A 24,379-nucleotide genomic window follows, 5' to 3' on the forward strand; every position below is an offset into this window, starting at 1 on the left:
TGTTTGGAGAGACAACTAGAACAAAGAGGTTGGGGATCAGAGTGATAGCCCCCGACCTGAGTTGTTGTCGCAGTGTCTATACAATCTGAGCGACAATAGGCCACAACCGATCAAATTAAGTCATATCACCCCTTTCCTTGATACTTGATATTGTATTATATGCATGTTAGAGTGGGACGCATTGCATGTTGATTTTTGCATTAGAAGTAACATCATATTCCTTCGATCATGCATTTAGACCTTAAAATTTTATTTTTTGTTGACTTTTATGGCCTAACATAAGCATGGGTGATCATAGGACACCGCAAAAGCATGTTAACCCATGTGCTTCGTCTCTGATGTGCAGATAACAGGTCTATAATCCCAAGAGATTGTCAGTGTTCACATGACCTCCCTGTTCGAGTACGATCGTGCACTCTACTTAGAGATCATGTCCTAGTTGGAGCCAAATGTTACCCACCACCTGTGGGTGACACCCATAGGATATTTTTTTCTTCTAGATTGTCTTCAACTGATAGCAACAACCCCTTGCAGACCCCAGATAGCTCGATGTGTTGAAATTTCTAAGTCTATCCGTTAGAAATTTAATCTGTATTCTTCTGGTTTATTTCTTCTACTTGTTAATTCTAAACAAGTTATTTAAAACATATAAATAACGAAATGAACAAAATACAGTCTCAACATCTACAGATCAACAGCTGAAAGAAAACAAACACACAAGTCACACCGTTATTTTTTGGACAACTCATCCCCGGAAATACCCAATGTGGGAAAACCAGTGCAGCGATTCTGAGGGTTTATTATTATGAAGTATTTCCTTGAGTAAAACTAGGTGCCAATTTGGCTCACTCGATAGAGAAAAACAACCGGCAGTAATACCTCTCTATTCGGAAACAGGTATTCAAAAAACTTGTCCCACGAAACCCTCTCCAACAACTCTAAAGCACTACGTTAGCCTCCTGCTGCTCTGCGTCAGCCTCAGAACCCTCTGCGCCAACCCTTTGAGGCACTGCGCAACCTCTGGGACCCTCTGCATGTAATATTCCTAATTAGCCATGGCTAATTGGAATATTCAATTTTGTTCAATTTTTTCCTTCTATAGTTATTTGTAAATAAAAAGTGAGGACGGGAGACATAACTCACTTTTAGAATAAAAAGTCACTTCCTGGTAGCACAACATTGTGACTTAAAGGGGAGCCAAAGGGGCCAAAGGGGGATGCAGAAATGGAGCCCACGCAGACACATGGAGGGACTGCACAGGAGAGAAGAAACACGTGGTAAGAGAGGAATCACGCAAGAGGAGGTGAGCCTTGGGATTGAGAGAGGCAAAGGCTATAAAGGAGAGAGGAGCCCCTTCATTTTGGATCATCCAGTTATGAGCATTTGTGATAGTCATTTCGACTTGGAGCACATTGGCTGTTTAGCTAGTCTGCAACACTATTTAGTGCATTGAGTGTCTCCGTTCGGAGATCTCACCCTTAGCCCCGAGGGACTTCGAGTGCCTGCTTGGGCAAGGTATTTCCATTAGCATTTCAACAGTAGTTTCATCAGCATTTTAGCAACAGTTTCATCAGCGTTTTGGAGGACTACGCAGCACTGAGAGGGGGACGCAGTTCTTTCCGTCAGGAGTCTGGGTTGAGGGTTTGCAGTAGGATTTGTGCTGAGAGATTGAGCAGGGGATCAGCCCTTGCATATTGGAGAGCTTTGGCAGCGGTTTCAGGCAGATTTCTGGAGGGTTTCATTCAGTGGCAGCGCAGAACATTGAGGGACTGCGCAGAACCCCAAGGGGGTGATTTTCGAGGGTCGGCCATTTCAGAAAAGCTCTCTGGGTTTTCCTAGGTTTCTTGAGTAGAGTCCAATTCCAAAGTTTCAGCCTTTTCTGAGGAGGGGAGCAACCCCAAACCCTCATTTGATTTCTAGCAGCAGCAGCAGCATGACAGTTCTCCAGCAGCGAGGACGCAGTTCAGAGACGGGCCATTCCTTCGCTATTCTGAGTGTATTTCTTCACTTGCCTTGTGCAAGTCGAGGTGCCATCTTTCTGATCACCTCCTGTACTCATTCTATTACTTAGTATAATAAAATGGGTGGATGAAAGCCAGGGAGGGAGCTTCCTGGCGCTCCTATCTTCTTAGATGACATAGAAGATGGGGCTCATTGTTAAGCTGCTCATGGCAGTGAGCCCTCAAACTTGGCTGAGCAGGTATGGTGAACATAACATGCTGCAGAAAGATGGGGTTTCCATGGACCTGGGCATGGAACCGTGGAGATGAGTGTTGGCACATGGCTAGGATGTGTAACACTTGTTTTACATGCGCAGTTGGCACATGGAGATGGCTTGGTGGAGACGGAACCTTGTATATGTTGCAGAGGTGGTACATCATGAAGAGGAGTCTACATCACGGTCGATAGTAGTCTTGGTGAAGGGATCACTGAGATGGAATGTTGTCGAGACGACAACGTCTTCAGGTGGAGGAGAGTGTAACGCCCTGGCCTTTTGGGCAGGAGCGCGCCTTCACCCGACGGGCGACCCGGGTGGGCGACCCGTGCACGACGGGCGGGCAACCCGGGTGGGCGACCCGTGCACGACGGGCGGGCGCCCCGGGCGCCGCGACCCGTGCACGGCGAGCTATGGCAGGTCGGGCAAGTATGTCATCCGGCGCACGAGAGACGAGCTGCGGACGAGCTGCAGCAGACTTGTACGCGGGTGCAGCTACCCGAACCGGCGGAACAGCATACGGTTGAGGCTTGGGCGAGCCGAAACGACGAGTCGACCCGAGGGCGACCCGCGCCCGACGGGCGGGCGACCCAAGGGCGAACCAACAAACAAAGGCATGGTGAACAGCAGCGAGTTGGTGGACACGAACATGGGCGCGAGTTGGTTCAGACACAAGTGTGGGCGGTTGAGCGTGTAGACGTGGACGAAGGGAGGGCGACCCGGGCAGGCGCCCCTCCATACGACGGGCGGGCAGAACACGACAGCAAACGGAGTGCGACAGCCAAAAACAGCAATGCGACATAAGGACAGGTGCGACGTTCTCACGAGCCGGTTGCGACGTTCTTGGGAGCACTTACGAAATACATATGAAATAATGCGATGGAGTGCAGAGTTTATAAGGGCGTAGGGCGGCCTTGCCTTTAGGCAAGGGCCGACCTGCCCATAAGTAACAAAGGGGCTTCAACGCATATGTTTTGGGGGTCGGCTTAAAGAGCTGACACCCCTTCGTTTTGGAGCTAGGATGGCTATATATGTATGGCGCAGAAAGCTCATTTGCAACCAAGCACTTCGCTCTCCTCTTGGACTTCGATCTAGAGTTAAGAGGACACAGAAGTGCGCATCTCTCATGCGCATAAGTGAATAAGTGCGCAGTTCAAACCGGGGATTAGTTTGGAGGTCGAACAGTTCACGGTAAAGACGATTTGGTGCGGAAATTGATTCGGTAGAGTTCTAAGAGGCTCGGGTGAGCTCGCTCTAACCGAAGGTAATTGGTATCGGATTGTAAAAGGCATTCTTGCCTACGTTGTATAAATTCTAAGTGTTGGCCGTGGGCTGCCCGGCACACTTGTTGTATTATTGAAAAGAAGGTTCATAATATAATTGGGCGAACTCGTTCGGGAGTTGCCCCTCCCATTATAATTGTGTGTCAATGTTATGTGCTCGGTTTACATTGCATATTGATTATATTGGTTATGAATGTTTATGAAGTTTTATGCGCTCTACTTGGTTAAAGAAGATTAATTAAGTACATTAACGTGTAAGGCGTAGTCTATATGTATGAGTATTACGAAAAAGAAAATACATGGTAGTGCCGCACCCCGCCAGATAACGGTTGAAAGACTACCGTACACTCAGGGGCGTGGGGTTTTGGGGTTTTCAATTTTTTGTATATATTGAGATTATGGGCACATGTAAATTTATTTGTGTAGGTGAAATCCAAGGAAAGTTGTTGGATTATAGCTAGATCTAGGCCCTTGAGGGTAAGATTTAGTCTCTAGAATTTCTGTAGGGCCAACAACTGAAAAATTTTGCAGTAAAATTGAAGATATGAAGCAAATCCGAATTTGGGGTGAGGATTTCAAATTTTTTGAGGCCTTTAGGCTCAGCATCCTCCTCTAGCCTAGCCTTCTAGCCTCCTTAGCCTTGGTCGTGGCATTAAAAGCCCCTGCGTCACCCCTTTTTAGCCCTTCAAGGCTAGCCGCAAGCCTCTAAGGGCCTCAGCCTGCCCTTAGAGCCCTTGTTGTGGGTATTTCCAACTGTCTTAAGCCTAGCTGTGAGGCCTAGGGCGTTAGGCCTCCCTCCTAACCCTCTTGACTTCCCTTTTTTGCCTTGTTGTGGGAGTTAAAAGGCCTTTCAGCCCTTCGCTTTCCCTCTTAGCCTCCTCCATATCCCTTTGTCCAGCCTCCTCTGCCCTCGATGCCTCTCTTCCAGCCTTGGCACAGCCTCCTAGGCCTCTCGACCTATCTTCCTCCCCTCGGTTGCCCTAGTCGTGGTACCTAAGGCCACTTCCATTGCAGCCCTCCACCTCAACGCTAACCCTCTATGATCTAGTGTTGCCAATTTTTGGCCCTCATCCGCCTTCATTCCATCTTTGTTGGTAAGCATTTGATTTTTAGGTTGATCTATTGGTGGTTTTGCAGAGAAATTGGTGAAAATTTGTGTTCAAGTATTCGAAAAAATTTGGCAAGTTGGGCAAGTGATCTTCAAGGCCTAGGGCCTTTGGTTTGACCGCTAAACCCTTTCCCTTTACACTGTTTGCTAGAGCAGTCTTATCATCTCTAAATAGTGATAAAAGACACTCTAAATTGGCATAAAATCAATTCATAACTTGCTCGACATATTAAGGAATTAATTGCATGAGTTGGGCTAATTTTATTTAATCAAATTTCACACTTTTCATTGACCATCATAAGTGTGATCAGATCTGATATAACACTGAAAAATTGCATCATAAGAGGCCTAAAGCATCTAAGATTTCACGTTGCCATTGCTCATATTTAGCTAATGGATGCTCATGATTTTGCACTTGAAAGAGTTCTAAATTAGAAGTTACATATTGTTGTCCTAAAGGGTTTAGTAATTGCGCATTCGAATGTGATTGGGATATAAGTAACATAAGAACTTTCCTTGCTCATGCTTTACAGATCATAATTGTTCTTGTTTCATGGTTTTGTAGCAAGTTGGTTTCTAATTGTTTCAAGTGCACTAACACATTTGTGGTTGTGAGTTTGATAAATTCTTCATAAGATCACATCTAATAATGCACTCCAATCTCAAAAGGAATCATTGGATAATAGCTCTTGTCCTCTTTTGGCATCATTGGTTTATGGTTATTATAAATCCTTGGCATATTGACATATCTTGAAAAGTTGCTATCTTGGTAAAGGAGACTAATTGTTGAAGCAATAATCTTTTTGAGGAATCATCATTTAAATATCTTGAAAGGTTTCTAATAGTCTCTAGTAATTGTCATTGGCATCTTGCATAAATCATCATTGGTATTGAGTGTTTTAATCTAATCAAGCATATCTTGAATGATTTAGTATTATTGGCATTTATCTCTTCGAATTATCTCAAAAGCTTCTAATTGCAGAAAAAGCATTGATAATTTTGTGATAATAATCATTGGTATCTTGTTAAGCATTAATCAAATTATTCTAAGTGCTCCAATTATCATTGAACAAGTTATTACGGGATTTGAGCAATCCCATAACTGTTGAATAATTATATATTGTGGGAATCTCTTTGGCACTTAGTAACTTGGCACATGTGTGGTTAAGATTGTAATCTCATTGATAAGTACTTGGTGATCTAACTTAAAATCAAGTCATAATTAAGTACTTAAGCAACTTAAACAATCATACCTTAAGAATCAGCTAATCCATCTTGCATTGCATTTTAAGTCTAGTTGCATTAATAATTTACCTCCAAGCATAAGCTTGGTTAATAGATATTTAGGGTCGCCCCTTCTCAATTTAGCTTGAGAAATTTAGCCCCTCTTTAATGGTTAACACGGTGACCTTGCAGTCGTCAGATCCATAGACTCTGCAACATCGGAGGCATCGAGTGGTTGTTACACTGGGGGAGGTATTATTAATCAAGCCTTTGCTTGCTTCTTGTTGGCTTCCATCCCACAACTTACTCCCATGACTAGTTCTAAAACAGTTAAGAGGAAGGTTACACTAAGAATGGGCATTTAACTTAAAATCAACCAAGATCTTGCATTGCATTTAAGAGGAAGGTTACACTAAGAAGGTGTCCAAATTTATTTGTACTTTTCTCCTAAAGTGACTTTATAAGTGGTAAAGTCAATTTAATTTAAACGTGACGTTATAAGTGGTAAAGTTACATTCTAATTTAAAGGTGACTTTATTAAAGTCAATGAAGAATTAGAAAGTGAAAAAATGACTATGGAAATAAAAGGCTAAGTGGGTCTTTATTTAAATGAGTGAGTTAAAAATAGAAAGTGAGAATTAAATGCACATTTATTCCCATCCCTAGATCTAAATGAATCTCAGCCATTAGATCTTAGAGTAACCCAAAAGTTCATTTAGAAAATAAAAGGAGAAAAGAAGAGAAAAAAATCAATTCATTCCTTCATGGGCATTTGAGGAGACCTTCACTCTCGTAGCTCGGTATACATCTATTCGCTCCATTATATCGATTACAGCAAAAATGGGTTGGAAGATCCGCCAGATGGATGTGAAGACCACATTTCTCAATGGCTTCATTTAGGAGGAGGCTTATATTGAGCAGTCGCAGGGCTTTGAGGTGCATGGGAAGGAGTCCCATGTATGCAGATTGAAAAAGGCACTCTATGGCCTGAAGCAAGCTCCTAGAGCTTGGTACTCGAGGATTAATACATACTTGCAGCAGTTGGGTTTCACAAAGAGTGAGGCTGATCCGAACCTATACTTCATTGTGGTGGGTGAGGAGCCTCTCATTCTGGTGTTGTATGTTGATGACTTGATCATCACTGGTACAGAGAGACTCATTGAGGGTTGCAAGAGAGATCTTGCTTCAAAGTTTGAGATGAAGGATATCAGTTTGATGCATTATTTTCTGGGATTGGCGGTGTGGCAGGAGGGGCATTTTTTCCTGGGACAAGGGAAGTACATTGTGGATATTCTTAGCAAATTTCACATGGAGGACTACAAACCCATGTCTACATGTATGATAACTAACTGGAAGAAGCTTCACGCTTCTGATTCTAAGTTGGTGGATCCTACTCTATACAGACAGTTGACTGGTAAATTGATGTATTTGGTCAACACTCGACCAAATATATGTTTTGCAATTAACACTGAATTAGTTCATGTCTGAACCTAGGAGAGTGCACTCGGTGGCTGCAAAACACATTCTTCGTTACTTGTAGGGGACTGTGGATTTTGGTCTGGATTATAGACAGGGTGATGAAGTGACACTGGCAAGGTACACAGATTCAGATTGGGTAGGTTATGCTTCAGATAGGAAGAGTACTTCCAGGTGTTGTTTTGGGTTGGGTTCGACAGTTGTGTTGTGGATCAGCCAGAAAAAACAGTCAGTGGCATTGAGCTCAGCTGAGGCAGAGTATATCGCTGCTAGTTTGGCTAGTTGTGAAGCCATATGGCTTCGTAAGATGTTGTTTGGTCTATTTGGCTAGGCATCGAGACCTTCAGTAATTTACTGTGATAATCAAAGTTGCATAAAACTCACGGAGAATCCAATTTTTCATGACAGGTCAAAGCATATTGAGATCAATTATCACTTCATTAGAGACTATGTTTGAGTACATTTCCACAAATGAGCAGGTAGCGGACATTTTCACCAAAGCCTTACCATGGGGCAAGCATGTCTACTTCAGAGACAAGATGGGAGTGGTGAGGAACACTTTCCTCGGTAAGAGGGAGTGTTAAAATTTGAGTATCAGAGGAAAAGTGATTCCCTAAGGCTTTGATCTTTGGCCTAGGGAAAAGTGTCCAAATTTATTTGTACTTTTCTCCTAAAGTGACTTTATAAGTGGTAAAGTCAATTTAATTTAAACGTGATGTTATAAGTGGTAAAGTTACATTCTAATTTAAAGGTGACTTTATTAAAGTCAATGAAGAATTAGAAAGTGAAAAAATGACTATGGAAATAAAAAGCTAAGTGGGTCTTTATTTAAGTGGGTGAGTTAAAAATAAAAAGTGAGAATTAAATGCACATTTATTCTCATCCCTAGATCTAAATGAATCTCATCCATTAGATCTTAGAGTAACCCAAAAGTTCATTTAGAAAATAAAAGGAGAAAAGAAGAGAAAAAGATCAATTCATTCCTTCATGGGCATTTGAGAAAAAGAGAAGAGAGAGCAAGGAGAAAATTTCTGAACAGTGAGGAAGTGAAGGAGAGCATCAAGAAGACATTTCAACAAATCTGGGCAACAGCATTTATTGGCACGCATCCCAAGGCAAAATCGTACAACAAGAGAAAGGCACAAAAATCGAGGAAGAGGGACAGCAGCAAGAGCACAAATTTCGAGACAGGTTTTGGGCACAATTTTCGAGGTAGCCGTACTGCTGAAATCCATATGGTCCGTACAGTCCATACAGTTGGTTTCGGGCACATTTTCTGAGGCAAGTCGTACAACATTTAATGTTTTTATTGCTGGAAAATTTTATGTTTTGGCTGTTTACTGATTGGCACGATTTTTGAGGCAGAGTTCAAGCACAGAAATCAAGATAAGTTGTAATTTGTGGTTGCTGGAACATTTTTACTGTGTATTTCAGTTTCTCTGTAAAAGCATTTTCAGAAATAAAGAAAAGCTCTCAAACTGGTTTTCCCCAAGAGTTGAAGGGGGTTTTTCTAAGGTCACATTCACCAAAAATCGCTGTGTTATTTTGTGTGTGTGGCTGTCATAATTTTGTTGTGTGTTATTTCTACAATTTCAGCAGTTGTGAAATCTCTAAATTTGTGTTTTCAGAAAATATTGTCATTTCCAGATTTTAGAATTTTTATAATGCTAGGATTTAAAATTAAATGCATGGAGTGATAAGGAAAACTGATAACCGGAGTGGGGGTCGAAATTTCTTCATATATATATAATGGCAATTAATAAATAAATATTAATTAATTAATAAATTAGTAAATAAATTAAATTAAGATAAGACACTCATTTATTTTTTAATAGACACTAGTACAAAGGACGTGCCATTTTAGGCTCGTGGTTAGTCAACTCCTATAAAGGAGAACTGCCCTAGCCTTGTAAAGATCATCATCAAATACTGAATATTATATATATATATATATATATATATATATATATATATATATATATATATTGATTTACATTCAATGTGTAATTCATCTACAGTTATAGGCGTGCAATTCCAAACTATCATTATGTAATTGGGTATCTTTGCATACTTATCGTGGATACTTTTGGACTTGGATTAGTGGGGGCGATTAGGTGGAAAGAATGGACTTGGTTTGTACTCTTGTCCCCTTGTCTAATTTGGTGGTTAACATTATATTGTAGTCCCGTGGGATCTCTTTTATTGGCTACTAGCTTTAGGAAGGACACTACATGGGAAATCCCGATTTTGGTTGTGTGGTCCCGCTTCCCGACACCACATATATCACTCCCCTTGGCTCACTATAACCCCTTTCCACTTGTTTTCCATCTAGGTCCATAAGGAGTTAGCCTCCCCCTCCCCTTGTCCACACTCTGGGTCGGGCTTGGAACGAGGCCACGAAGGTTGATGCAGCTAAAAAGAAAGTAAAAAGCATCATTTGGCCACTCCCAACAAGAAATGTACCATAAAATGCAAAAGATGGTCGAGACATACCAATTAGCACGTGGTCAAAAGCCATCATGAGTTCTACCCCCCTATCATTATGGCCATCACCCTAGTTCCCAGGGCCCTTGCATCATTAAGGAACCCATGTTTGTCCCAACCCCTGGTGGGCGATAAACTGGCCAACCTTAAGGAGGTATTCGCTGCTATATCATTCACATAATGCTCTCTTCCCCTGGAGCCCTGAACGGTTATAAAAGAAAAATCAACAAAAAGGAAAAAGGCATATGAAGAAGGGTTGAAAAACAAAGGCCAAGGTAACTCATGTACCACGATTGCTCCCTCCTACGTCTATACACCCAAGTGTGGGCTTCCCTCATCATAGCTACCCATGTACCATGGCATGTGGCTTGGAGCCTTCCCCTAATGCCCCACTCTGTTCCATTATTATATCACATGACACTTGTCACATGATGGATGTACCATGGATTTGTCACTCCCTTACAGGTTGAAACCACTTAATAGGGTCCTTAATTAACCTCCTTCTTGAACTTAAAGGCACCTATACACTAAAGCCCATTATGGAAGGGCATGCCACTATGAAGTTCCCACTTGGTTCCATGATTTGTTAGCTTATTTTATTCAATTACACTAATGATTTATTGTACTGAAAGGTGAGGGTACGCATTGGATCTTATACAAGATTGCAAGTGAGTCTTCATCTTGGAGTTTGGTCTCCCTGTTGTCGCTCAAATTGTGCATGAGAGTGCAACAACGCTCAGGGCAGGGGTTGTCACTCTAATACTGACCCTCTTCGTTTAAGATGTCTCCCTATAACAAGCTAACCAGGGTAGTCCCTATGGATGAAATCATGAATTCGGGAGACAAAATAATGGCCTAGCAACTTGGTTAAGGATAATTGGAAAGTTTAATTATTTAAGCACCAATGGATTAAATTGATAGAATTATTAATTAAAGACCAGTGCCTTAAGAGTCAAATTACTTGCGCAATATGAATTAAAATCCAAGTTACCAGATGAACAGTCGCTGCTAGGATAAGAAACTATCCTATATGAGATGCAACACCTAAAACTAAGTGAGATGCAAGATCTTGGTTACTTTTATATTCATCTATGTCTTTAAATTCACAGAAAGACCAGTACTGAAGCAGTCAACCTTTGGCTATTCTTGGTCAAGTAATTTTATTTTTAACGAGACAATCACAAATGAACTTCAGAAAAGACCTGCATGTGAATTACATTATCATTGCCAACTTATAAAGAAATTACTTTGATTAGATGCCTTTTTAAGGTCAACTCTCACTGTTTAGAAGAACTGTTCATTCCACCACACTTGAATGATGCTTGTCACACCATCTAGATTAAATTCATCCTTTCCTTTTCATATATCAACACCAGAATCTCTATGTTCGCACAGTAAAGATTGAACTCTCATCAATGGATTTCATTCAAATATACAATACTTTGATAAGGAAATAGATGGTCAAAGAGAGATGTTTCCATTGCTTTATCAGTAGGAATCAGGATTACATAAATGCATCAAATTTTTCGATAATATAGCCATTTCCCAAAACAAGTCATACTTGATTTACTAGGTCCATTCTCCTAATTCCCAAACCATGCCTTGACCTAAGTCAGAACTTTGTCTTTTTTTAACAAAGTACAGTTTTAACTTAAACATTAATTTAGAGTGGAGGGGTTTCAGAATTTAAAATTATAGTTTGGAGAAAGAAATGTACAATTGTAAAGTGCTTCCCAAGAGAAAAAATTTCCCAAATTTGAATCAAAGAACCAAATATCTGACTGACTTAGAGAATGCAACCACTGGAAGACCACCAAGATAGCTCTAACACCAAATCCCGAATTAAGTTTCCAATAAAGTAGCGAGTGTTTATTGATGGAAAGTGAGATCAAGAAAACCATTAGAAAAGGAAACCTATATCAGATCTGATTATTTTCAACTTTTTCAAGAAATAAATAGTTTCATTTGAGTTTATTATAGTGGAGTTTTATGTTGTTTGTAGATAAAAAAAGTCAAAAGGACTTTTATCCAATGAAAAAGATTGACACTTAGAGAGAAAAAGTACACACATACCCAACATATAGTCGATCTTTAGCTACATCAAAGTAGAAATTTGATAGGTCTACTATAGCAAAGCGCTGTATAATCTGCAGTCAGCGACATTATATATTCAGGATCTAGATACACACTTTCATTCTTATCAAAAAATCCACAATGCAGACCAGAAAACCAAAATAAAAGGAAATGTATATGCAAATAGATTTGTAAAAAGTAAAATCTTCAGTGTATATCCAAGTGTTATAAACAAAATTTATTAGAAGCACCTCCATACAGTTTATATTTTGAGACAATTTCAGTTTCCAACAGAGTATTGGTGTTGTCTAAACATGCCACGTTTTGGAGTTTTTGGCCAGAATCCGGCGAAAGTTTATTTGGCCAAATCTTTTTTGTTGTTGTTTAAAATGGGTTTTTCACCACATATATGAATTCAGCACCCTGAAAAGCCCCTGGGTTACTCAAATTGTGGAGAGTTTACAACTCAAACTTGTGAGTCCAAGAAATCCCTGCCAGATTCTACGCAAATTAGACCCAAAAATATGCTGGAAAACCCTCCAAAACGTAGAACAGATAGACTATGGCCAGAATATTCATATAAGCAAGAATTTGATTTCCTATAAGTTATGCATAAAAGTGGGTGCCTGATATGAGCACAACACCAGCAATACCAGAACATATTCAAATACCAGAAAATACAAGAGAGCTAGTATGCAAACTTGAGAGAAATTGAAATATATTCATGTCGAATCTTCATTTGTATTACTATACATAGATTACAAAATTGTGGGAAGTTGGGTCAAAGTTGACCAGATCTCCAATAAATTTAAATAAAGTAGGAAATTGATCAACTTAGACTAACCCAAAAAAAATAAGAATAAAAGAAAAAAATGCAGAAAGTGATATTTGAACATGATCTCAGTTTGAATTGTTATTATGGCCCTAACAATATGGTCCACTATGATGCATCTATGGTCATTTTCCCTAATCATTGGTGGCTTTCAATTGATCTTCAGATGGTTTTGCCAGGTGGTTCTTCACACAGCAAAAGAGGCCTTTAAGGGCACCTTATAGTACTCCACTACACAACATTCCCAGGTCGTTTTGCACCTCCCATAAAGTAGTGATGACATTAGCGATGCAGCATGGCTCCTCCAGAGCAAAGCGTTGGGCACTTTGATGATTCCACAGGATGATTGACACCCCAGAACACCCCTAGATGTTAAAATGTTGGGCTCCTCTTGCTTGTAATAGGATCTACTTGATGTTGTACCCAACAGACCCAAGATGCCCCAAGGCTGGCCTTGACATTGTTTGCTGGGTGTTGCTTGTTCCTATCGAGTGAATTTATCATTGATGCCAAAGCCTTAACCCTAGGATCGATGCCCTGGCCCTATGAATAAAGCCCTAGCTCTAGGAATGATGGTAAAGAGATTGCAATGATGTCAAAGCCCTAGAAGGAGTATCAAAGCATGTGATAATAGTTCAGCAGAAGCCCTAAAATCCCTAAGAATCTAGCAAGAGGTGTTGCAAAAGTGTTTAAGCCCTCAAAGGCAAGCATGACAACCAGAAGAAGCCCTTCAAGAAAATCAAGAAATAAGTGGTCAAAGTCAAGGCAAATGCAAAGAAAAGCTACATCATCATGTAGCCTTTGACGAGACTTTTCCAACGGTAGGTGGCATGCCTCCAAACTCCTCATGGTTGAGGAGAAAATAATTTTTGCGTCCCTCTCTCCTGGCTTTTGCGTTGATCCTCCTAGTACTATCTTTACCTCTCTGCTTCTGTATTCACTACCCCTTCGCTACGACTCTGATCACTCTTACGACTTCCTTAGCAAACCCTGCCCCAAAAAATCGAAATCTTGATCAACTCAGTGTATTCTCCAAGTGACCCTCAAGCCTCCTCTTATATTTTTCTCGCTGACAACTCAACAGCCGAGATTAAGTCCCTAATCAACGGCTAAGATTAGATCTGGCTTGATCCATGACTTTTGGACCCTTCTAACACAGTTTTATATTAATTCACATTAATATTTTATTTTCCCTAAGTTTATACTTAAGGGCTCCATTAAAAATATTAATTAGTTTAATATCTCTCAAACTGTGTAGAATTTGCCCAAACCATTTCTGGGCATTGCAGATTTCATGTGCTTTAGCCTCTCCACCGATTTTCGTGTCTAGAGAACATCCGATACTACACCAAATCAACACAGAAAAGGTGAGCGAAGGACGAAGAAGAAGCCTCTAAGTGCAGCGAAGACTATAGAAGGGACAATGAAGGTTTTGGGACTATTCTAGGGCCAATACCAGTCACACGTGTGAAGGAAAAAGAGGGCTGCCCGTGGTTCTGACAGCAGCAACTTATAGTCAAGCACAATGTTATTTGGGAGCAGGAGCGAAAGCGGGGAGCGGGAGCGAAAACGGGAGCGGGAGTGACGTTTTCAGAAGCTCCCGACTTGGGAGTGAATCTCAGAGCGTTTTTTATATAATATATATATTCTTTATATTTTTTATATTTTGATACATATATGTCAACAAAAACATGCAAAATAAAGAATTAGATATTAAAAACATTAAAAAACATAGATTGAACCATATAACAACAATCATCTAGAAGTTATAATCTTCATCAACCACGTCCACAAGTTAGTAACATAGTAACATACAACATATTGAGTCTCATGATTCATCAATCTTAAAGTTTAAAGCTTTCAAAATTCAATATATAACATTTATCATCACTGATCACCAAAGTTGTACTTGTAAGCTAAGTGTAACCATTACAACAAATAATATCTAACATTAAATGAAATGAAATGAAACAACTTTCAACTTTCATGAAGCATCATATTCATAAGTCATTACTCATGAGTTATAATTAACAACTTCAAACTTAAATTGTCATATATTGTTTAAAAAAATATCATAATTAATATGAAAGAGTCAATAGTTATAAAAACTACTAGAAACTAGAAAAGAGAAGTAAATCTATTATCTATTTCTTATGCTTGGGCCTCTTGCCACCACGAGAAATGTCTAATTTTTTAGTCTTGTTGGAAAATCAGGATCTTTGTCATTAATATCACCCTCTAAGCATTAATATCCAGAGGTATCTTTGTCATTACCTCTGTATCTATATAGGGATATTTGTTATTAATATCACCCTCTAAGCATTAACATAAGATAGAAAAAGCATAGCATGTCAAGTCAAGATTTTGTTTGAGTGATGCGTACATTTTTAGGAGGGTCATGGTAGAGGAGTTCGACAACCAATGTCACTAACATCAAGGTACATAGAGGGATTGGTGTTCTTGATTAAATACGAGTTCCATACCCTAATACATGACAATATTCAATGGAAACATTGCAATCCCCCAATCCTGAAATCCTGAAAAAACTAATAACTCTGTTGGATTTTGAATGAAATGTAAAATTCTACTTTCTCCATATGAAATCCAATGAGGCCGGAACCACTCTCAAACATCCTGAGTCATTTCATGGTAATGTTAAAAATTTAAGTAAAAGGATGAAAATGAAGATTAAGGAGAATGTCACTTTTACTTTAAGAATTTAGCATTACCATGAATAGTATATCAATACTAGGGACATAGACTTGACCATTAAGCTGCCCCACTCAAAAATTATTTGTTTCTTTCAAAAAAAATTGCATTTCGAACATTACTACAAAAAAAAAAATTGCAAAAAAAGGCAAAACGCTCCCGAAAAGGCAGGGAGCGAAATTTTTTTTAGGGAGCGCACTCCCGACCCGCTCCCGAGTTGCTCCCGCCCGAAGCGCAGATTGGGAGCGGGATCGGGGGGGGGAGGGCGCGCTCCCCCGCAACACTGGTCAAGCATATCTCATTGATTGGGCTTGAATCTAGGCATACAAGGCCTCCTATCCAAGCGAAGAAGGAGAGTCTTCAAGCGAAGGAGAGAGGAACCATATTACATCAAGAAAACCTCCCACACGTGCAAGAATTAGGGTTGCAGAACAGTCCTACCAAGTCTGCATTTACACCTCAAGGAAGAGCTCATTTGGTCAAGGAGAAGGTAAGGATCATCACAAGGGAAGGGACTAATCACAAGTGTCTCTTCTAGAGCAAGCGCAACAAGGTACATCAACAGTTGAAGGAAGAAAAAAGAGTCGGAAGAAGGAGGACGAAGCGTCGAGGAACGAAATGCCGAAATGAGGAAGACAAAGTGCCAGGGAAACCAAGTGCAGAGATGAGGAAGGACTTGATTTGTGCTTGGAGGATATTCTAGTCAAGGGTCTAGGGTTTGGCATTGATCAATAAGAAGCTTCAATAATAGAAAACTTACCGAAGGGTTTTCCTCTCAAGAGAAGAGAGGTTTTGGCCCTAGCAGAGAGCCAACATCTTGTGTTCTTGTTTTTATGTTTTGGTAGCAGTTTGATGAAGTACACACATGCATTAATAATAAGAAGAAGAAGATTAAGCTAACAAGAAAAAGTAAAAAAACTCCACAAATTGTTATCAACTAACAAAGCATCCTACTTTACCTAATTGCCCTAGATTTTTCAACATTAGGGACATTTTTTGTTGGATGGTGTAGTCATTGATGTCAACCCATGGAGTTGATTGGGTTTGACTTTGACTAAACACCAGTCATTGATGTTAATTTGTTAATCAATGATTCTTAGTAATTGTCGGATTACATCAAGTTGGAAGCTACACTGTTGGGTGGTTGAACACCCAGGTCCTAGGGTTTGGCTTCCCTGGACTGAGGATGTACCCCAACTTTGTCGAGGGTTTTTGAAGGGTCAAAATATTGAGTTTGACTTGGAGATCCACGTCATTGGATTCTCCTCGTTGAGATCTTTCTGGTGGTATGTGGTATGCCACATAGGTCCTCCTGGTTAAGAGATAAATGCATTTGAATTTAGAGACCCCACTTTTTGGGCTAAAACCCCAAGGAGTGGTAACTTGGCACATTCTCATTGATTGTCGGCATCTAAAATTAAACAATTAGGGTTACTTGTCCTAGTTTGTGTGGGAATCACTTGAAGAAAAGGTATCACACACATTTCACACCCATGGGCTTAGATAAGGACTAATTCCTCATCATAAAGGTTAAGAAGGTTTCACTTAAAATTCAAGGTAGTAATTAAAAATTCTATTTAAAAAGAAGTTAACAATTAATGTTAGGATATTCCAACACATAGGAAATAGTTAAGTATAACTTGGTCTAGTATAGAATTAGGTAAAGTGTGTTTCTTTACTATGTACTTTTGTAACTTACAATCCGACGGTCATGATATGTTCTAGACATGAAGTGATCCAACAGTGCATTCTCTCCTCAATATTACCGACATTGATCCGTGGCTTAACACCCGATTGGTCCATGATCTCTATTTAAAGAGCATGGAGGGTCATTTGTAAGGTGATCGTTCATGAGAGAAGCTTATGTAAATTTTTATTCTTTTATTAATAAATTGCCTGAAGTGGCCGCGTTGGCTTAGGTTGTGGATTGTTTCCCTCTTTAAGGGTTTTAACCACATCAAGAATATTGGTGTATTGATCTGTGATCTATTTGTGAGCAATGTCCTTTGGTGTTCTATTTGAGGAACTTACCCTGAAAATTCCTACATGGTATCATAGCTATTCGAGGGTCGCATCCATTGGTGATCCAAATCTGAAGCCGGTACAACTGCATCCGACTGTCGTGTCCTAGATTTACTATTTCTAACCGCTTTCAGGCTGAGAGGACTGCTCTATTGTGTTAGGAGCATCTGTTCCAGTGAGGAACCCCTTTCATTTCACACGAACAGGTTTCCGGTAACCCTAGCTACACCATTTTTAAGATCTGGACGTGTACAGTCTTTATTTGTAGTTTTAGTTATTTATCTCTCTATTTCGGTTTATTTATCTCTCTGTTTTTTATTACCAGATCTATACCTTTTATTTCTATGTATGTTCTTTGCCCCGCGACTCTGTGCGATCTGGGCAAATCAGAAACAAAAAGGAAGGATTTTCCTCATGCGTATGCTCTTTTCCGTCGCCCCTTAGTGTGACCTCAGAAAACCAGAAACATTGAGGAAAATATTTAGTTTCTGGCGAAAGCTAACTTCAAGCCATAAGGTTTGTTTTTTTTGCATGTCCGTGTTGGGTTGTGTGACTTTTTGTTTTGTAGGCAAAAAGGGTTTTTTCAAGTAAGCATGCACCCCAAAACTTCAGTGACTAAAAAAAAACAAAACCCCTTCCTCTTTTCCAAAAATTACTAACCTTTTAAACTAGCTCACTTGGTCCAAAGTTACTGTATGAGAATAGAAGTCTTGGGTTCAATTCAATGTTTATAACTCTGACTCTGGTTCGGAAACGACTGAGGGTCGGCTCCGACTCTGACTCTAACTCGATATCAACTCGGTCGGTTTGATTTCAGTGACTGGGTCATTGTAAAAAATACATTAAATATTTTTTTTTATAAAAAACATAATTTTAAAGATTTTCATTCATGTTTCCAAACACAAAGCTTTGGAATATAGAGAGAAGACAACATATGATGAAAGTAGGCTCATGAATAAATCCATTATATCAAAATAGCAGCCAATGCACTGTCCAATACAAAGTTCATACTTAGCCACCAATGCCAGGATTCTTTTCTGCCTCAACCTAAGGACAATCACTAGACTACAACAACAATAATACCAATTCTCTGCCCCTAATGAGGTCTCAAAACCCTTGATTTAATTCTGGTCAAGCTCCAGAACAATCAGAGGTAAATATGTATTTATTAGTTCATTGCCAGAACGTTTGCCTTTTTAAAAACATCATATGGCCCAATGCATTGTTTCAGTTTTCTAATTCATGCCACTAGGATAACCATACTTTGGCCTTATAATTTTCAAAACTTTCTCACAGTGATAGATTACTTTAGGGCTATAAATATGCAATAAACAACAACCCAACCATTGATATGTAGGAGGTGGAACAACTTATGACAAATGTGCTTCAAGATTTTTGTCAAAGAGTCGAGCCGGCCAAGTTGTTACCAAGTCGGCCGAGTCATTACCGAGTCGGCCAAGTCATTACCGAGTCGACCGAGTTGTTACCGAGTCGACCAAGTCAATGACTAGCTCGATAACAACCCGGCCAACCGTTCAGTTTCGGCCACCGAGCCAACCCGGTCAAGCATTTGCTCGGTCTAACTCGGCCAAGTCGGAGTCGACTTGACTATTTTTTAAAACAATGGTTCAAGTCTTTCTTTTTGTTGAGTTACTTTTTCAAAAACACATGTAACTTATGTTTTAAAGTTACTTTATGTAAAAGTGTTCTCACCCATTATAAAAAGTGAGTCACTTATAATTCTAAAGTCTCATTATCTTTTATTTAAGTTACAATTTAGTGAGTAGCTCATAAAGTATCATTGTAAAAGTGACCTTCACTTATTTATCGAAGTGGGTCACATAAAAAAAAAAATTTAAGTGAGCTAATTAGATTAAGTATGGAAAGGGGAGGGATTTTTTGTAATATAACATTAGCATTCACTTCCACACATTCATGCACTTCGTCGGCATCTTCAACAACTTTTCTTCAAAAAGCCATAACTTCTTCATCTGGAAGTCGTTTTCAGAGCTGTTTTCTTTTTAATCGGCCTAATTTTTTGAGATCTTTCCATTGGAACACTTAGTTTCAGCATCTATAGCTTCAGTTTTTGTTAAAATGGAAAGTCCATGCCAAGTTATTCTTGACAGCACCAACTACTTCCAATGGTGGTCCTACATTGTGGATTTACTTAGAACTAAAGGTCTTTACAGAATAGCCTCAAGCCAAGAAATTAAACCTAAAGATGAAGATAAGGCAGCCAAATGGGAAAATAGGCAAGATCAAGCACGTGGGTTGATACCACTGTTTTACAAGCCGGCCGATTCGAAACGGACTCGGCCGAGTCGAACCAAGTCATTAGCCTGAGGAGTGACCCGGCCACCTAACCGGTCCGGTTGACCGAGTCACACATGACTCGGATGACTCGGCCGAGTCATGTGTGACTCAGTCAACCCGGCCGGGTCCGTTATGACTCGGCCGAGTCACACTTGGGACGGCTAGGCAGCGTAAAAAGTTAAAAAAAAATCGTTTTTTTGGTAATTTTTCAAATGTTTAATGCAGATTATGGATTCCAAAGGGTAATAGTAATTTGTTAAATGCTTTTGGGGTCCATTTCCCCCTCCCAAACCCTATTTAAGACACCCAAATGCTCTCATTCACTCACAGCAGTCTTATGCATTTGAGTGAGAGTCTTCTTTGAGAATTAGTGAGCAGTTCTTGAGCTTGTTTTGGAGCAACAGTGAGGAGTCTTGGAAGAGCATTGTAGCTGGAGTGAGGAGCTTCTTGGGCAGCCATTTGGAGCAGCATTGAGGAGCTGATTCTTGGAGCAAGCTTGAGGAGGCAGTTTGTGCCTGGAGGTATTTTTTTCCACCTCTATAAATATGTTTTTGCTTAGTAAATTTTAGGTGCATATCAAGAAAGCTTAGAGAGTGCTTTTTGTCAAATAAATGAACATTGAATCAATTTTTATTTTTTTTTCATTTTCAGATTGTTTTCCTAGTCAAAAAATGGCACCTAGAGCAAAAGATCCTGCTTGGGCATATGTTGAAATGGTTGATAGTCAGATGCATTGCAAATTTTGCCATAGGAAAATTAAGGAAGGTCCTGGGGACATTAATAGGCTGAAACAACACTTGGCAGGTATTAGAGGCCAAATTACCCCATGTACCTCATCAGAAATTGAGGAGATTAGAAAGAATTTGTTGGCCAGCTTTGAGAAATTTAAAGAAGATAAGGCTAGGCAAAAAGAGATACAGGCTGAAATTGGTAGGAAGAGGGAGATACAAAAAATGATGGCTACCAACCCCCACTATGATTTTGAGGGTTCTTCCTCTATCCCTCAAACTGAGGCATCCAACCCTTTCCGTTATGTTCCTCCCTCTTTTGGTTCTGTTCAAGATAAGGGAAAGGGTAGAATGAATTTGAAAAAGGGTGATGTGACTATCAAAAGTTATTTCACTCCCTCCTCTCCATCAGATGCACATGGTCCTGAAGTTAGTAAAGGTCAAATTCAGCCCACTTTAGATGACCATTGGAAGAAAGAATTGAGGGAGACTGCTTGTGACTACATAGCTCGATGGTGGTATGAAACTGATATCCCCTTTAATTCTGCTCGTTCACCATATTATGAGCCTATGTTTGATGCCATACATGCTGCTGGAAAAGGCTTCAAAGGCCCTACTATGCAAGAGCTAAGGGGGTTTCGTTCGCAGAAAGAAATTCAATCCATTAATGAGTATTTGCAAGAGTTCAGGGACTCATGGGCAAGAACAGGGTGTACCATCATGTCAGATGGATGGACTGATCAAAGAAACCGTACCATCATAAACTTTCTTGTCTTCTGCCCACAGAGAACCATGTTTTTAAAATCAGTTGATGCATCTGATAAGGTAAAAGATGGCCACTTGTTGTTTCAACTATTGGATCAGGTTGTTGAGGAGGTGGGGGTGGCTAATGTTGTTCAAATCATCACAGATAATGCCTCTAACTATGTTCTTGCTGGTAAACTGTTAGAGGAAAAACACAAGACCATCTTTTGGACCCCATGCGCTGCACATTGTATAGACCTCATGCTTGAGGATATTGGAAAATTAGATTGGGTCAGAAACACTGTAGATCATGCCAAAAGCATAACAAAATTTATCTACAATCATACACTGGTTTTGAGTCTCATGAGGAAACACATTGGAGGCAAGGATATTATTAGGCCTGCCATCACTAGATTTGCTACACATTTTTTGACATTGCAATCTATGCTTTCCCAACATAGAAACTTGCAAAAGATGTTTTCCAGTGATGAATGGAATCAAAGCAATTGGTCTAACAAACCAGAAGGCAAAGAATTGAAAAGGAAAGTCCATGAAGAAACTTTTTGGAGAAAGGCAGCAGAGATTGTGAAGCTTGCTGAGCCACTAGTTAAGGTGTTGCGGTTGGTAGATGGGGAAAGGTTGGTTATGGGCTTCATTTATGAGGCTATGGATGAAGCAAAGGAGCAAATAAAGACAGCATACAAGGATAGAGTGGCAAAGTATGGGCCCATTTGGGCAATCATTGATGAAAGATGGAACAATCAACTCCATCGCCCTATACATGCAGCTGGGTATTTTTTGAACCCATGGTATCATTATAAAGCTAAGGAGTCAGGAGCTTTGAGGGGGGAGGTCAGAGATGGACTGGTTGATTGCATTGAACGCATGATCCCATCGGAGTCTGATCAGCTGGAGATACATCAACAGGTCACATCCTTCAGCAATGCAACAGGTACCTTTGGGAAGAACCTAGCAAAGATTGCAAGACAAGCAGATGAGCCAGGTAAACAAAAATTTCAATTTTCAATTTCTTAATGGTTTTACTTTTTTTATTATAGTTTGTTAAATCATTTATAATTTGAAAGTTAGATATAATTTGTAATTTTGTTGAGCTTCAGCCTTCATCTAACTCATAATTCATTACACTCCTATGTTTTTTGCAGCACAATGGTGGGAGGCCTTTGGTGGCCAGTGCCCTGAATTGCAAAGGTTTGCAATTCGTAGTTTGAGTCAAACTTGCAGTGCATCTGGGTGTGAGCGCAATTGGTCTGTCTTTGAGAGGATTCACACAAAGAAGAGAAACCGTTTGGATCAAAAACGGTTGAATGATCTAGTTTTTGTCCAATACAACCTTCGGCTCAGACGAAACCAATTGCTGAACAAAAGACCTGATTCAGATCCCATTGTGTTGGAAGACATTGATCCAACATCAGATTGGGTAGTGGAGAGTCGTCCACCAGAGTTTGATCCTGATGAGGATCTTGATGAACTTGAACATGTTGTTCAACTTCAGCCTGTTCAGTTGAATGCAGATCCCAATCCACCAGCCTCAATCTCACAGCCAGCAAGGACTCCAGTTGTAGGTGCTTCCTCTGCTCAGCCATGACAAAAGCGCAGCCGCATATCTACTCTATCTCAGCTTGCATCTGCTGCACAGCCTGCTAGTGGTACTGGTACCACTTCTACAGTTGCAGTTCGAGACGATGATGATGATGAGGAGGAGCCATGGGGCTCCTTGTCTGACTCTGATGATGATGATCCAGAGATTGGTCGAGATGATCTTGGCTCCTCTGGCAGTAGCTACTAGCCAGTAGTACTAGTATTGCAGTCTGGTCACCATCACAGTTTACTTTTGTTGTAGAGGCCATTTCTAGCCTCCTTGGTTATTTGTATTTTGTTTTGAGTCTTTGATCATGTATGACAGTTGACTATGTATTGCCATTGGGTACCATTTTGATATAGTGGATTGGTTCATGAGCCTACTTTGATCATATGTTGTCTTCCATCTATATTATAATGCTGTGTGTTTGGAAACATGAATGAAAATCTTTAAAATTATGTTTAAAATATTTAAAATTATGTTTTTTAATAAAAAAAATAAATATTTAATGTATTTTTTACAACGACCGAGTCATTGAAATCGAGCCGGCCGAGTCATTACCGTTTCGGAGTCGGAGTCGATCCTCGGCCGAGTCGGAGTCGGAGTCGGAGTCTTAAAACATTGGTTGATACCCCTAATGAACTTGATACCCCTAATGAAGCAATGAAACAGCTCACTACAGTTTTTAGAATTAAAAATGAAATTAGAGCCCACCAACTCGAAAATGAGTTGCTTACGTTGGACCCCAATAATTTTTCTTCCATTGAAAATTTTTTGTCCAAGTTCAAGACCCTTAGACTTCTCTTGAAAGATGTTAAGGTTAAGAAATAAGATGGTAGCCTTATCTATTCCATGCTTACTAAGTTGGGACCAACCTACTCAGTGTTTGTTTCCACCTTCCATTCTACTAGAGAAGCCTTTCTTTCTCAAGGACAAGACTACAAGTCCCCCTCTTTTGATGCCTTTTGTGATTCTTTAATAAGAGAATAAGAAAAACTCTTACATCTTGGTCTTCTTAATCTTGGAAAATCTTCTAAGAAAATCTTAGGCGCCCAACAACAACCAAATTCAAAGAATCATAAGAAGCAGTATGCTAAAAAGAATGGTCCTAAAGCAAACAAGGGTCCTAAGCAATTTCAGTCTCAAAATGAAAAATCAATTCAACAAAATGATAAGGCAAATAAAAACAAAGGGAAGAAGACTGATAGACACTGCCACTTTTGTAATCGAGATGGCCACTTAGAATCCAAATGCTTTAAGAAGATGGAAGCCTTGGAAGAAGCAATGAAGAAGCATAACATCCATTTGGAGCACTCTTCAACTTCAACTTCATCTTCAGGAATAGCACTTTCTGCTTGTGGTTGTCAAGCATCTCGGACTGGTTATGCATTAAATGTATCTTCTTCTTCTCATTCTCATGAGTTGCTCATTGATTCTAGAGCTTCTTATCACATGGCCAAAAACAAAGCCATGATTTCTTCTTTATATGATTGTAACACCAAAAATATATACGTTGGTGATGATAGATCTCTTAGTGTTGTAGGCACTGGAGCTGTTCATCTAGA

The 24,379-nt window shown here is 39.9% G+C and overlaps 1 protein-coding gene across 2 annotated transcripts in view; it reads right to left on the bottom strand.

Moving 5' to 3' along the window:
• The window catches only part of OVA2 (tRNA synthetase class I (I, L, M and V) family protein), a 391,242-nt gene that overhangs the window by 43,616 nt on the left and 323,247 nt on the right, over nt 1-24,379 (bottom strand). For both annotated transcript variants that reach the window (XM_089406156.1, XM_089406157.1), the window contains exon 19: nt 11,864-11,937. In XM_089406156.1, coding sequence (XP_089262282.1) covers nt 11,864-11,937 — 74 coding nt within the window. The remainder of the gene's footprint in view (nt 1-11,863; nt 11,938-24,379) is intronic.

This window comes from Pinus tabuliformis, chromosome 2_2, assembly GCF_031772625.1.
Source record: "Pinus tabuliformis cultivar Carrire ecotype Pingquan chromosome 2_2, CPIR1, whole genome shotgun sequence".
Taxonomy (NCBI): domain Eukaryota; kingdom Viridiplantae; phylum Streptophyta; class Pinopsida; order Pinales; family Pinaceae; genus Pinus; species Pinus tabuliformis.